The sequence below is a fragment of the Catharus ustulatus genome, chromosome 14 (assembly GCF_009819885.2).
Source record: "Catharus ustulatus isolate bCatUst1 chromosome 14, bCatUst1.pri.v2, whole genome shotgun sequence".
In the NCBI taxonomy this organism is placed as follows: domain Eukaryota; kingdom Metazoa; phylum Chordata; class Aves; order Passeriformes; family Turdidae; genus Catharus; species Catharus ustulatus.
This window is the reverse complement of record NC_046234.1, coordinates 7,124,981-7,141,185: the sequence shown is the minus strand read 5'-3', so window position 1 is coordinate 7,141,185 and position 16,205 is coordinate 7,124,981. Positions and strand designations below refer to the sequence as shown.

Below are 16,205 nucleotides of genomic sequence, written 5' to 3'. Positions count from 1 at the left end.
ATTGTAGTGTAAACAAGGGATATTTAAATATGTGACACATAAAGCAGCCATTAAGGGAAGACCTTGCACATTTTTATTCATCACTAATGAAACTAAAGCATTGACAGGTTTGAATTTTGGTGACATCTCTTCCCAAATCAGAAAGGATTTGAGCTGAAGGAAGTTGCAAACAAATCTACCAAGCTGGAGCACAAATTCAAAGCAATGTCAGCAAATTGCCTTCAGCAAATCTAGCCCTTGTTACACAGTACTGGAGTGGCAAAATTGTTAATTGCTGTCCAAAATTGGTGATCATTTTTCCAATACAAAAATACTTCAGATTCCGTGTGCCTTGCAAACTGCTCTATTTCTTGTTATTGAATCTTTAGACTCAATATTTGAGCCGTTGAATCTCTAGATTCAATATTTGAGCCACTGAATCTCTAGATTCAATATTTGAGCTATTGAATCTTCACATTCAATATTTGAGCTGTGCTATTATTAATTTAAAACATCGAAATTCCGAATACCAAAGTGCCTGGGATGATTACTGACACTGCTCAAACACCCATTTATTAATTAAGCATAAGCCAAAGTTAAAATTCCCTGATATGATTTGAGTCCCTTTTTGCATGATCCAACCTTTCCCCTCCTACTACCACTTGAAACTGAATTTTAAACCAGGTGCAGGGCATTTGTGGGAATGAAAGACTCCTAAATGAATGAGAACACAAGACATTCTCAGATGAGCAGCTGTGGAAAACAATAAATAAAACAGAAAGTGAGCTGGAGATAAGGCAAACCCAGGTGATAAACTCATGGCTAGAGCTGTCTAATATAGGGAAATGAAAAATACAAAGTACATTTTAAAGCCCTGAGCTATACAAGTACTCATCAGACTCTATTTCCATTTTTGTTGCTCCTAAAGAGGAAAAGGTTGATTTAGCTCAGTCTTGCCAGATGAAACTGCAGCTGGGAGTGTTTTCCATATCCATCAAACTCGGGTTTCCCTCCAGTGTCCCTGAGTATAAATCACTGAGCTTGACTTCATTTCATGGTCCTTGAATTCTTCATCTGCTGTGTTAGAAGGAGAGGTTGGTGCAGGAATCTGACATGGCCCAAGCCCTTTCCTCCCCTCTCACTGAGAACAGAGTGCTGGGAGCTCTGTGCTGTTTTATTGCTCCCAGAAATCACTTTTTGGGATACAGCCCCAAATCCTTGGATGTGCTGGGGCACAAGCAGACTCTGCTGCTGGGATAGGTCCTGACAGGCTGGGATGCTCTGGGAGCTGCTCAGGGCAGCCTGGGTTTAACTCAAACAACAAAATCAAGAATTCCCCAAGCCAAACATTTCAGGCATCATAAAACCTTTTCTTCTTAAAAAAAAAAAACCCTGGACAATCTAATGATGTAAATATGGTTCATGTGAAGACTTTGTTTCTTTAAAAGCATTTTGAACTTGAAGTCTAACTTAAAAAAATTCAGACTTTTAGGTGACCTCCTTGATCTTGATCAGTGCAGTCCATTTTTTGGCAGGTTTTAAACCACTCTGATCTATTTTTCCCTTTTGCCATGTAGGAAACCTTCAGAAAAAATGAGAAATGCCATGGAGAAACTGATTACAAAATGCTGCCACAAGTTTGTATTTTGCCCAAATAATCACTTTCAGAAGCAGTCACTGTGCTTTTAAACAAAAATAATCTCAAAAAATAGTGATTTTAAAAAAATCTCCCTTTAGAGACACTGTAAGGCTGAAGTTTGCATATGAACAAATCTCTCCCCATTACTCAGAATTCTTTCTTCCAATTCATACTTTTCACTATTTATGTTCTTCATTTAAATGAATTAATTCATTTATTTTCCAGTCTTGCAATGAAGCAGATCTGGTCCGTTTTCCTTGCTCCGTACAGCTCCTGTCACTCTCCTCATGTCCTGCTGTACTTCCCTGCCTGTGTTTGGGAACACAACCATTCCCAAGGGTAGGATTTCATTATTCTCATCAACAAAACCCACTTTCAAACACCAAGCTATTTGAGTGCACCCCTTTAAAAAAAAAATGAAATCATCCGGGATGATCTCTTTTTTTAAACCACAGTTTTGAAATCCCTGCCCCAGAGAGCAGATTCTGGGAGTTCCTTTGCTGAATGAGCAGGGGCTTTTGGAGAAAGATGTGAAAGAATCTCTCACACAACCTGGGAGTCTCTCACAACCCCATGGCTGCATTGATGCCCCTTTTTCCCAACGTGCTGCCTTTATCCCCAGGGCTCTGCAACACAAACCCCGAGCGACCCCATCAAAGCGTGGTGGCAGATTTGCCTTTGGAAGTCAGAGCCTGCTTCAAACGCCTCTTCAGGTCCTGCATGTTGGGTGACTTGGGCCTCACGAGGTGCAGCCCTCTCCTCTTCTCCCCGTTGCAGCTGCTGCTGCTCCTGCTCAGCTCCTGGCACAGCTGCTGGAACGCCTCGTGCACTCCCTCGCAGTTCTCCCGCGCCGACACCTCGCTGTACGTCCCGCCCAGCTCCGTGGCCAGCTGCAGCCCTTCCTTGGAGGACACCTGCCTGGCCCTCAGCAGGTCCCCCTTGTTGGCCATGAGCAGCAGGGGGATGTTGGCGTTGGGGTGGATCCTGCGGATGTGCTGGTGCAGAGGCCGCAGCACGCGGAAGCTCTCGTAGTCCGTGATGGAATAAACAAACACGAAGCCGTCGGCCCAGTAGATCGAGCGGTTTATCTGCTCCTGGCAGCAGATGCTGTCCGTGTCATCCTGCAAAACAACAGGGTTTGCATGTCAGGAAACAGCCCCAGACAGAGCTGGACTCGAGCACTGCTCTGTTTGTTCATGTACTCCCAAAAACCTCTCAGGGAAATTCCCAGTGTTGGTCACACTGCCAGTTTGTCCAGCCTGGAGAAAATGAGATTCAGGAAGGACCTGGTCACTCCCTAAAGCTCCCTGAAAGGAGCCAGGTGTGGGCCAGGCTCTGCTCCCTGTGACAGGACAAGAGGAAGCAGCCTCAAGCTGCACCAGGGGAGGTTTAGGTTGGATTTACAAAGTTTCTCCACAGAAAGGGTGGTCATGTTTGTTCCTGTACTCCCAGAAACCTCTCCGGGTGTACCAGGGAAATTCCCAGTGTTGGTAACACTGCACTAGGTTGTCCAGACTGGAGAAAAGGAGATTCTGGAAGGACCTGGTCACTCCCTAAAGCTCCCTGAAAGGAGCCAGGTGTGGGCCAGGCTCTGCTCCCTGTGACAGGACAAGAGGAAACAGCCTCAAGCTGCACCAGGGAAGGTTTAGGTTGGATACCATGGAAAGGGTGATCAGGCTTTAGAAGGGGCTGCCCAGGGAGGTTTGGAGTCCCCATCCCCGGGGGTGTTCAAGGAATGACTGGATGTGGCACTCAGTGCAAGGTGGGGATCAGTCAGTCCTGGAGGTCTTTTCCAACCCCCCGGATTCCATGGTTCTCCCATCCCACACTGCAGGAAAGCACTAACGTGGAGTGGAGAGGGGTCAGAGCAAATTGGTTGAAGAGAAAAGCCAAAACACTGCTTAGAAAAGTTCCTGTCAATAGTACATTCCTGCAATGTTGTAATTTTTTTATATCCAACAAGCTTATTCTGTGTACAGCTCTTCATGAAGCTGGTAGAAAATGTGTATTTTAAGGGGAGTTCAACATCACAAATACAGAACTCAAATATTTATTTTTCTTGCTAAATTCTACCCAAGAAATTTTCAACTTCAGTAAGACTAATAGAAGATACATTCAATTTTCTATTAATCTATAGAATACATATCTGCCATTCACATTAATTCTAACAGAATTTAGTGCTCAGCACTCTTCCCAAACAGACCACTTTTATTTAGACGTAAATAAGAATTATAAAGCCTGATTTCAGAGAGCAGAGGGGGAAAAGAATGAGTAAAACTGATCAGTTTTTTTCTGGTAGATCAGACAGTAAAAGAACGACAAGCTCTTCTGTGAGGAGGAAGCAGAATTTCTGAAGGGTCAGAGTGTAAATTAGGCTTAAAACTTTCCTCAGGAGTTCCAAAGTGCCCTTGGTAAATATTTCATTATTGCCCTCAGAGGCACTGGCAACACCTTGAGGTTCTTTGCCCTTGCCAGCTAAATCCTGTGAGCAGTGAAATTGGTTATCAGATGCTCTTATCACTCCTCCCCAAAGCCCAGAACAGAAGGAAGAAGGATTCTCAGCCCTGTTGGAAAGGTTAATGAGGGTGAACTCCAGCCAGGCTGGGGCAGCCTGTGGGAAGAAGGGCAATTTGCACTGTTGGGGTCTGGGCTGTAGCCAATCTGGGGATAATTAGCCACTCTCCATGTCCTGGAAGCCTCTTTTCACCAGCAAAACCCTTTCATGGCAAAAAAAAAAAAAAAAAAAGAAAAAAAAAAGAAAAAAAAAAAAGAAAGAAGGTACTAATTGCACTTGCAAGCATTGAAAATGGGTTTGGAGAAGGTGGCATTCAGAGAGCCCTAACAGCAGAAATTCTCCCTCACTCCAGCTAGGCCCACCCAGCAGGGAGATGGATGGATGGATAATCCCAAGTGGAATGCTTTATTCAGGAAATCAAAGGCTAATGGGCTGTTTTTAAAATGGAAATCTCTCCTCCAGAATGGATTTTAAAACACACAGGCCTTTGCAGTGTATAGGCCAAGCAGCAAAGAAACACCCAACAAAACCTGCTTCTGTTTCTCTCTCACACTTCCACATTTCTGGGGGCTTGAATCCTGAGGGTTTCCACATCATTTCCTCCTGAAACACTGTGCTCAGCCTGCAAAGTGCAGGAAACTCTCTTCCTGAAGGATTTTAATAAAAAATCCAGCCTTTTCTCTGTCTTAATCTGAAGGATTTTAATAAAAAATCCATCCTTTTCTCAGTCTTAACCTGCTCTGTCACAGTCCCTTCAGTTATTGCAGATGCATCATTTGAGGCAAACAGACACAGGGTGAGATAAAGGTGCCTGGGGGAGATCTTGGAACAGCACAAGCCTTGAACTGGGACAAAGAAAATGCAACTCTTTCCTAACTAATTTAAAATAATTTCTGACTAAGCAGCCTCAGCCATTGGCTTGACTAATTTTGTGCAGCTCTGGAGTTACTGGACTTAATTAAGGGCATTATTAATTGAAACAGGAAAATAACATTCAAGTGGTCTGAAAAAGGAGCTGGATTATTGCAATCCCTCCTTTCTCCATGGCACAGGAGAGGGGATTCCCTTTGTGAAGTGTTTATCAGCAATCCCAGTGGTGCCCAATCTCCCCCCACAGCTCATCTCTGCAGGACAAGCTGGCAAAGCCCTTTGTGCTGGTAAATCCCACTTGAATATTTGGAGAGCTTCCACTGCAGCTTTTGTGTTTGCTTCTGAGTGTCCAGAGCAAATGAGAGCCCCTGCCCTCTGTTCTGTGCACCCCAGCCCAGCAGGGTGGGATTGCAGCAAAGGTTTCTCCTTCAATCCCCCTCCAGTCAGAGAAGGAAATGGGAACTGAGGAGCTTTGCTTATCCTGTTGTGTAAATTTGGGATGGAATTGGCATTTACAGCACAGACATGCACATGTGGGTCTGTGCAGGTACAAAAGCACCCCTTTTTCTTTTTTTTTTACCCCTGTCCAGGGCAGCTCCTGCCACACCAGGAGAGAGGGTGCTGTCCCCATCCCAGCCCATATTGGCCAAATCTCAGTTTAGACTGAGGTTAAGGCCACACCCAGAAGTTTAAGCTTGGTGGTGCAATGGGAATAGCTGATTTTATCATGAAACCTCAGCTGTTCTGTATGAATTCTTACTCATGAGATTTCCACCATTCATGTAACCCCAAATGTCACTGCATTTTCTATTGCTTTCTATTTTCATCCTCTTGTTCTACATGTGAAGGAGATTATCCAGAAGTGACAGCATAAATCCTGCTTGGATTTTGAAAAATATTTCTAGAAAGGTTCTAGAAAGAGGTAGAATATTAAATCCAGAATATAATAGAATCATAAATCATTAAGATTGCAAAAAGTCTTTAATATAATTGAGTCTAACTCTCTAAAACACTGCTAGAAAAAGGAGTGTGATAAATGCTAACACCTTAAAAAAGGGAACTAATTACATTTCAAACCAGAGTAAGGAAAGCAGGGTAAAGCAGCACAGATGGAAATGACAACTGCTGTGAGCCCTGGCCCCTTGAAAAGAAACATTTCTCTAAATCTGAGAGACTTTGGGTGTGGAGGAAGGTCCAGGCTGAGCCAGCTGGGCCTCTGGGCAGGTGAGTTTTCTGCCATGCAGAGACAGAAACCACTTGACAGAAAATGAAACAAGCTGTTGGCAGGAGGGAACCAGATTGTGATTTTACTGCTGTTTAGTAATGTGTTGGAAATAAAATTGGTTTAATTTTGGCTTGCTCCTGAAGGAGCCTGATTTAACACCTTCAAGAGCTCATTTTGGTGGAGTTTCAGGTACCTTGATTAGTCTTGGGTTTGAGCCCAGGTATTTTCCTGCTGCTAAGCAGAGTTAATCACAGATGGAAGTGCTGGCAATAAACATAAGACAGAAGTGTGTTGAAAAGCACAGAGCAGTTGTTTTACCTCCAGTGAGACAAAGGGAGTATCCTGCACCTGCAGAGAGATCTGCTCCCCATCTATGGTGAACTTCCTGGAATACAAAGCACCTGGGGGAGAAGGAAGATCATTAGTCAGGGACCAAAATTAGAAAGGAAAAGTAAAATGGGACTGTTGAAATTCAGAGTTTTGAGGTTTAGGATGTGGAGCTGCCTGTAGAAAATGAGTGGCCCTGGAGGGTTTGCTCAGCAAAGTGGGGCTGTGTTTGTTGTGTAGGGACATGTCCTGAGTGTACAGCCAGCCTGGGGACTGGGAAAGGGCCCCTCAGGACTGAGCCACATCCTCAAAGTGGGCACATAAATCCCATTCAGGGTTCCAGTCCACATTGTTAACTTTAAATGTAAGTGCAGTTCACTTTTTATAATCACAAATGAAGACAGTCAGGCGTGGTCAGTGAAAGGTGTGAGTGTTTCCTGCTGCATTTGTCTGGATGCCTTTTAAAAAAGGAGAGTTTAGGACACAGAGTGAATGACTCTACAAATCCTCCATGTGCTGTTTGGTGTTTGTGTGATTTTAGCAGAATTTGGTTGAAATCCCCAAAGACTGGGCACTTTAAACCTGACTTTGGTTAATCTGGAGGACACATTCACAGCCCAGTGCCAGTTCTACCCACCTAGGCCTGATCTAGCTCTGATCTAACCCTCCTATCCCAGGCTTGAACTTTATTTTGTTACTGCAGCTGAGTTAAATAACAATGAAAATTTAAGTCTTGATCTTATGAACTCTCAGTGGTTGTGACAAGGACAGCTTCAGAGGTTGATGTAATCTCATTTTTCTTTGGAATTTAACACAAGTCACGTGGGGATGTGAAGAAATGCTAATCCACAGCTGCTGTATGCAGCCCTTCTGTCTCTCCCCAATACAATTGTCACTGCTGGCTGCAGAACAATGTCAAACATGGAGAAATCCACCCACTGGAGAGTCAGGAATTCAGATCAACAGGGAGCCCAGCTAGTGACAGCAGTGCCCTCACTTCTGAAAATCTGCTTTGTTTTAAGGAAACAAGTATTTTTATTCCAGTGGAAGAGTCTGAGCTCATAGAGCATTTTCAACACAAAGAAATTTAGCACTGAATCCCACATTTCATAGTGTGGTTTAATACTGTGAGGGGATCCAGCCCTGGTGGGATTTAGTTTGTATTTTAAAACAGACCTGATTTGAAGCTGTAAAGGTGGTTTTATGAGAAGACACTGCACCCCTGAAGCAGGAGCAGACAGCCCCTTGTTGCCATTCCATGATGCCCTGCAGAACAAAGAGCAGATGCTGCCAGGCCCTGCCCTGCTCTGCCCAATATTGCCTGGCACAAGGAGAAGCAGGGCTGGGTGACCCCAAGGGCCTGGAATATTCATTTCTTCTGCAGCATGGCCATGGACCTGGGAGATTAATGGGAAAAGCATGTGGCTCTGGCAGCAATCCCTGCACAGCCCCCAGATCTCACTTGATGTACAAGCTCCCAGGGAAGAGGTGACACAAGAGAAGGAGCAAAAGTGCAGCCAACCATCGGGGTTACTCGGGGTCAGTGAGGGGGAGAAGGAAGGAGGAGCTTTCAGATTGTATTTCCTCAGATCAAAGGTGCCTTGTGCTGCTCCCTCCTCATCCTGAGCATCTCCAAAGTGAAGCATTTTCTGAATTCTGCCCACATACACCCCAAAACTGTGAGGTGGCCAAGGTGTGGGGTGTGCAGCAGGGGTGAGCATGGGGCACATGATCCATCCTACAATGGCCAAATCAGTCAGAGTTTTCCTGAAACAGCTCACATGAACACACTGTCTGGATTCAACAAGAAATGAATGGTTGCTCTGCTTGTCTTATGGAGAGAAGGCTTCAATTTTGAAGTCTCCCTGGTTATAATAGCCTCTGAAACAAAGGGAATGCACAGAAAAAGTCCTGAACTGCCTTTTCCACCCCTCAGAATTCCTCTGCCTTCCCTGGGGTTGCAGGGGGAGCAGCATTGGTTTTCCATGGTTTGGTTGATGTGCAGCTTGTTCTTTGAGCCTGTGTTTCAGTAGAGGTATGTCCCCAAGCAAAGCTTTTACTCTGATCCTTTTCCATCAACTTGGGGAAAAAAAAAAAAACCAGCTGAAAGGATCATAAATAATGAGCCTTTGATTTATTGCTTTCATAGCTCGAGGCTATTAACTGAAAATATGCACCTTATGGACATCTAACACCACTTGGCTTCCCTGTAACGTGCACCAGGCACAAAACAGAGGGGATCTCTTTTCCAGCTCTCTGCAGTGCTGCTGGGAGAGCAGAACTCACCAGTGTTGGCTTCGTAGTCCCCAATAAATCTCTTTGTGAGGAAGCGCACGACCAGGGCTGCAAAACAATGACAAAAAGATGGGTCCTTAATGAGAACCCAGCTCCACCTTGGCACAGCTCATCCTCCTGCAGGAAGGAGTCTCACACAAAACCCAGTTAATCTCTGGATTGCTCACATGTTATTCTGCAAGTGCTGCTCTCAGCTCTCAGCACTCCCAGACAAAGATCTGGGGCCAGCCTGGGATGCCTAACACAGAGTTTTTCACAGCTTGTGTTGGAAATGAGCCTCAGATTCAGGGTGACAGCTCAGCTCCCTGTGATTGCAGGTTAAACAATCTGTCCTTTGCTCTGCAATAATTAACAAGCCAGTAAACTGCAGCTAATCCAAATTTAAGTATTTTATGTCATGCAAGAAGTGAGGCTGATGGATGGAATGGTTCTTTGCAGCCTTAAAACCGCTCACAAAACCCATTAGTGATATCTAATCACAGCCAGCAAACAAACTCCATGTGCTCTGCACCTTTGGGTCATGCTGGAGCACCCTGGGCCTTCTTATTCACCTTAACCTGAGCTGCTTTCTTAAACTCTTTGATAAGAACATTTTCCTTTTTCTGCATAAAATATTTAAATGCCATCGTAGCAACAGTAACTTATATTCCTGTGGTGCTTTGATCTCAGTAGACTCCTAGTAACTTGCAAAACCACTTAATTAAGAGGTAAATAAAATGTCTTATTCTGCAAGCAATATTATTTTAGAATAGATTTCATTTCAAGCAATAATCTTTCCTCACAGTGATACTGGGTCATCCTTTAGCACCCTTAAATTACCTATACAGCTTCAACAAACTATTTAAAAAGTCTTCAACAAAGTATTTTAAAACAATATGAAGATGTGGCTGCTTCAAAGCCAAAACAATCAAACATTTTGCTGAATCCTGTGGAACCACAGATGTAGTAAATCAATCTGCTTTTAACAATTCCAATGCTCCCTTCACCCTCTTTTCTTCCCCTCTCCTTTGGAGAATAATAAAGGGACATCTTGTATGCTGTGATTTGTCTGCAGAGCATAAAACATTTACAGCACGAGGATAAAAGCCACCTTTTGGGGGGTGGAAATTCAGCCACAGTTCGATAATTTGCACAAGACCAGGAAGGAGCACTTGTGAGTACAAAACTCGCTGCTGGCTGCTCACACACCCACAGCAAACCTGCCTCGCAAATTCTCCTGTGCCTTTTCTTTTAAAAAAAATACTCAAAAAGCAAATTGAAATAGTTAAGCTGTAACAAAGTCCCAGTTCTGGGTGTGTCTGGGCAGCCAAGAAGAAGCAGAGCACACACCTGGCACTTACCTGTCTTGCCCACGCTGCTGCCTCCCAGCACCACCAGCTTGATGATTTTGGTGGGCGCACAGTCCAGCACGGGGTACTCCGGGATGGGCAGCAGCAGGAAGTTGGTGGAGTACTGAGACATCGTATCCTCAGGGATGAGAAGCATGCCAGAAGGGATGGCTGCTCAGGCCGATCTGCGGGAGAAAAGCAGGAGCAGCGCCTGGCCCGGGCTGGGAAAGCCCTCTCATCCCACTGAAGTTTTCCCGAGGAATGTGAGAGCGCCCGGCCTCCTCCAGCCGATTCCTGTGCTCAGACAGAGCCTTGGGAGAGCCGAGGGAAGTTTTTGATCAGCCCCGTGAAAGCTGACTCCAGCATCCCGCAGCCAATCACGAGGGGAGCGGGACATTCCTGCAGCCGGGCCGGAGCGAGCTGCGCCCGCAGCCAGCACCGCTCAGCCATCCGCGCTGCCCCTCGGCCGGCGGCTCCAGCCCGGGTTTGGGGTGCACCGGCACGGGAGAGCTCAGAGCTACATCAACCCTGTGCTCTGCTCTGCCGGCTGCTCAAACCCGGATTGGGGCTTTGCACCGCCACCGGAGCGCTCCCAGCGCTAAACCCTCCCCCGTGCTCTGCTCTACCGGCTGCTCAAACCCTCCCTTGGGGCTTTGCACCGGCACGGGAGAGCTCAGAGCTACATCCACCCCCGTGCTCTGCTCTACCGGCTGCTCAAACCCGGATTTGGGGTGCACCGGCACAGGAGAGCTCAGCGCTACAGCCCCCCCGTGCTCTACTCTGCCGGCTGCTCTAACCCGCACTGGGGCTTTGCACCGGCACCAGAGCGCTGTCAGTGCTACATCCACCCTGTGCTCTGCTCTACCGGCTGCTCCAACCCGGACTGGGGCTTTGTACCGGCTCCCAGTGCCACAGCCCCGCCGTGCTCTGCTCTAATTCTGCTCTGAATAATCCCGTTCTGCCTGTCCAGTCCCTTTGCCTTCTCAATGGCTCCAGCTCCACGCTCTGTTGTTCTCCCTGTGCCATTGTGTGCCGCCCAGCTGCTGATGGGACCCTGCTCTTCGGGATTACAAACACATTTCCATCCCCCAGCCGGAGTTTTCAGGCAGCTGTGGGATATTCCAAAATCCCAGCTGACACGTGAATCCTCCGGGATACATTTGATCCGCTGCTTTATGCTGTGAGTCCTGAAGGGCAGCCTTGGGGTGGGACACTACAGGCTCTCCAAACACGGGGAAGTGAATTTTGGGCTGGTGACAGACCTGGGAAGCTGAGGAAGGTCTTTCAGAGGGAATGGCTTCTCTAGGAAAACTGAGTGGGGTTTTAGGACAGCTGGCAGGGTCTGTGGGATGACAGCCTGGAACTGAACACTGGCTACAATCAGCTCTCAGTTCTCTGGAATAACAGGGAGGGAAGAACACTGGGGAGGGAGTGACCCAGATAAAGCAGAACTGCAAATAATATGAAACAGATGTAAATGAAATGAAAAAAAAATAACACAGTTGGAGCACTTCTCTTTGGAAAACTTCTTGGAAGGGAGCAGAGGCAAGGCTGGGACATGGGCTCTGTCAGGCTGTGTGGGAGACATGGATGGGAATGGAGAGCAAGGAAATCCCCCTCAGCTCACACAGACCTGGGATGCAGTTTTTCTGCAGGCAGAAGTTGGGCTTGGCTCACTCTGGAGAGGCTGCAGCCCCCAAAAAGCCTCTGTGTGCCCAGGGGCTCTCAGGGATCTGCTCTGACCCACAGCACACACCTGAGCCTCCCCAGCAGGGTCCAGAGCCAGGGTGGCTTCCCAGGGGATGGGAAATCAGGGCAGGGCTCTGGATCACCCATCCCCGTTTCCACACCAGATCACCCAGGACGTGCTGCACTGCCTGAGGGAAATCCAGCTCTGGGGCACAGCAGGGAAACCAGCACAAGAATCCCAAGGTTTATGGACATGTCACTTTTCCAAGGCTCTGTTTCCCCTCTAAAACTTCCTTGTGCAGCAGAATTTGTGCAGTGATGCTCTGCAAGCTCCCAGCTTTGTTCCTTTGGCAGCTGATGAAGAGGAGGAAAAAATGTCTGGAGGCTGATGCAGCTCATGGAACTGGGAGAGAGCTGCTGGATCCTGTGTCTTCTGGGATATGGCTCCAGTGGGAATGGTTTGCAAATCTTCCAGTGTCAATTTGCTTCCAGATTTTTGCAAAACCCCAAACACTAAAAGAAATTATATATATTTTCCAGGAAATTTCATTACTGGGGTGCTTTAATCCCCCACAAGTTTTGTAAGAAGAGGCAAAATGACAGGAGGAACAGGAAAAAAAGCTCAAAATCTTGTGGTCAATTATCAGTGCAGGACTTTGAAACGTGTTATTGAGCTGGACAGTGATAAATTTGGGATCAGTTAGCAGCACTAAGTCACTGTCTGCCTCTCAGAGTGCTGGAACCTTTGTTACCATTTGCTATTAAAAGCATATGTTAGTGAGTAATATAAAAACATTCATCACAATAGTCCTCCTCCAAAACCAAACAGTCATAGATCTGTCAGCTCCTAGGTGGCCAGAAGAGCTCCAGCCCAGGAAAAAAAGCCAGATAAGTTCAGAAAGACCATGAAGAATATTCTATATGAGCAAAGACATTCCTAGAAGAAAACAGCTCCAAGAGGGAGGCACATTCAACTGGAAAAAAATAAAAGTTAAAATCGTTTTGAGTAACCAAATGTGGTGCTGAGGAACACAGAAGGGACTCAGAGGCACATGGAGGGTGAGCTTTGGTCTGGATGAATGTGAAGCAGACAGAAAGAATGCAAACTGTGCTCAAATGATGCTGAGCTTGGATGTGGCAGTCGAAAATCAGGAGTCCCAGCATGGGCATGGAGCAGCTGCTGCGTGAGGAGGGACAGGGAAGCTGTTCCATTGCTTGCAGGGCTGGATCTGCTGCTGCCACGGGACAGGGGATGTGTGGGGGCAGCAATGAGACAGCAGTGCTGCAGGAAATGTTGAACTGCTGCTTTTGGCAGCTCTGAGGGCTTCTGGTTGCTTAAAACAAATGTGAAAGCAGTTTTAGGCTGCATGTTGGAAGCAGAGCAGTGGAGTTCAAGTTCCTTTGCTAATATGGTTCAATATGAATTTCTTGTGCTTCTCCCCAAAGCTTGTTCCACCCCATGCAGGAATCTCTGTGCAGAGAGAAGGGCTTAGAGTACAAATAAAAAAGCAGTGCATTCTTCCAGAGTTTTCAATCTACTCTCAAGCTCCCCCCTCCTCTTGACTTTGAGGCTTTGATTCTGACAGGATTCAAGTAAAATACAGAATCAAACTCAGAGGTTTTCTAACATGGCCCTTATCTGATCTTCTAGATTGCCAGAGCAGCCTTTTCATGGAGAGAAGCCATGAAGAAGGATTCACACTCTGAGATTGTATAACCCTTGGCATGTGGAATAACAATTGTTTTTAAAGCAGATATTCATTGTTTGTGCACAATGGACTTATATTTAGCTAAGAAACCCATGTTTTAAATTCAAATTCTCTTGGAAAAACAATAGCTTAAATTAGAGGGGGAATGTTTGCAAAACTAAGAGTGACTTTGGGAACATTTGGATGGTTCTGGAGGTTTTACTTTACCACCCCTTGGGTTGCTCATGCAAAGATCTGTGCCTTTGCATGGTGCACACAGATTGTTATTTCCACACCAAATTTTTTACAGATTTATTTACTGGTCTATGTTTCTTTTGGCTCTGTTTGTTAGAAGATTTTCTATTTATATTGTTGTTGGCCCTCCTACACATCTTCAGAGACGAAGCTTGCTAAAAATAAAAATATTTGCCATGACCATAGTGCCTGTCACAGGACAATGTCAGAGTGCTTTAAAACTGGTTGTAATTATTCCTCATGCACTGAACAAAAGGAGCAAGGAGATGAGCAGAGCTGTAGAGGCCTTGCTAAGATCCCAGCATGGACTGGAAACCATTGGGAAAAGTTTCTCTTTCTGCCTAGTTCTGCAGAAGTTGATTTGTAACCATTCCATTTGCCTCTGGTACATCATGAATATATTGATGTTAGGGGGACTTGGAAGGAGGAACAGGGCTCTTTTCAGAGCAGAAATGGGAAATGTGGCTGTGGAGAAATACCAGGGGCTGTGGCAGATGCTGAGACAAAGATTGTGGCTGGTGGTTCATGCAGAGACCCCTGAATTGACTCCAAGAAACAAGAATTGATCCCTGCAGCTCTCTCTGCCCCTTTGTTGCAAACTTGGGCCCCAAAGGTCACTTCTCACACTGCACTCAACAAAAATTGTTTCTGAAGCACCTTTCTGCTCCCAGTAACTGAATACCTCCAAGCTGGGAAAGGCAAAGAGGAGGAGATAAGAAAGGAGCAGAAATGGGTGTGGTGTGCTCGAGGATCCAGCCTTGCTCTGTGTACTCAGAATTCCACCTTGCTGAGTCTGAATGGATTCAAAGTGCATCTCTGTGCTCCAGCAGTGACCTCTGAAGACATTTGGGGACAAGACCACGATTTTAATCCTGCAATTCTACTCAGCACCAAGTTGTTCTGATTCTGAGGGCACAGGGCAAGGAAATGTCCTCAGATGCTGCTGCAGCAGCTGTGATAAATCATTTTTGATTCTATTTTGGGATGTAGGAGAGATGAACATTTAAACACACACTTCATTCTGGTCAAACACTGTACAGATTCCACAACTTCTGCATTTCCTGTCCCCAATTTTAAAGCACTGCCATTCATGGCAGCCCTATAAGGAGCACGTGGCCCTTTTCACTTTTGGGATATTTTGTAAGATTGGGGTTTTTGTGTTCCTGAAGCCTGTCCCTGGGGAGCCTGTAGTAGATGACGTGGGAAGTCCAACATGGGTACGAGAACATCGCTGCAGGCGAGCAGCTCAAATAGAATGGAAACATCTTGGCCTCATAAAAAAGTTTCTGCTTTGGAAACTGAACCGTCCTCTCTTCCCCACAGATATTCCCACAAGGTCAGGGCTGGAGTGTGGAGACAGCCCTGGCACTGCTGGGATTGTGAGCAGGGAGCTCCCAGTGCCCTCACCAGCAGCTCTGGGTAATGAGGAGGGACTGGACACAGCTCCGGATCAGGATCAGCCCCATCCCGAATTTCTGCCCATTCCCTGCTGTTTCCCAAGGGCTGTTTATTCTGAGATGTGTTTGCTCTCAGTGTGCACTGCAGGATGAGCTCTGTGGTGTCTCAGGAACGTTTCCCACTCCTTCTCTCACTGGATTTACAATGGACACTGCTGTCATTCACAGCACAGAGCTCCCAAAAGCCTTTTTGTCACCCCTGGAGCAGGGATGTGTGGTGTGGGACAGCACCACTGCTCCATCTACCACAAGATCCTGGTGGTGGGTGCCCACAACCACTGGAAGGAGTCTGGGGAATCACAGAATTCCATCGGGCACCTCTGAGGGGTTTTGGTGCTCTGGGGTGGCCGTAGTGTCCTTTGGTGGGGTTTTGGTGACATCCCCCAGTTCCCAGCCCAGTGGGGATGGTGCCTTCCTCCAGTGTCACCAGTGTCCCTGGCAGTGCCCATCCCAGCAGGGCCACCAGGCTCCTCCCTGAATATCCTGAGTGGGAAGGGGCCACAAGGATCATGGAATCAGACTCACAGAATGTTAAGGGTTGGAGGGACCTTAAATCCCACCCAGTGCCACCCCTGCCATGGAAGGGACACCTTCCACCATTCCAGGCTGCTCCAACCCCAATGTCCAACCTGGCCTTGGACACTGTCAGAATTCCAGGGACAGCCACAGCTTCTCTGGGCACCCTGTTCCCCATCCTCATCCTGTTCCCATCCCAATCCTAATCCCATTCTCATCCCAGTCCCTTTCCCATCCTGATCCTGTTCCAATCCCGTTCCCGATCCCATCCCGTTCCCGATCCTGGTCCCAGTCCTGGTCCCGATCCTGATCTCATCCCAGTCCCGTTCCCATCCCCATCCTGCTCCCATCTCAGTCCCTTTCCCATCCCGTTCCTGTTCCAAACCCGTTCCCCATCCCATTTCCATCCCAATCCCATTCCC

At 46.7% G+C, this 16,205-nt stretch overlaps 1 protein-coding gene across 1 annotated transcript; it reads right to left on the bottom strand.

Moving 5' to 3' along the window:
* Positions 1–530: 530 nt before the first annotated feature.
* Positions 531–11,000, bottom strand: LOC117003050 (ras-like protein family member 11A-like). Its single transcript, XM_033072674.1, has 4 exons — positions 10,191–11,000; positions 8,842–8,898; positions 6,547–6,629; positions 531–2,739 (listed from the first exon to the last, which is right to left on the bottom strand). Exons 1-4 carry the CDS (start codon positions 10,333–10,335, stop codon positions 2,272–2,274), a joined length of 753 nt encoding a protein of 250 aa, XP_032928565.1. The 5' UTR covers positions 10,336–11,000; the 3' UTR covers positions 531–2,271.
* Positions 11,001–16,205: the final 5,205 nt, after the last annotated feature.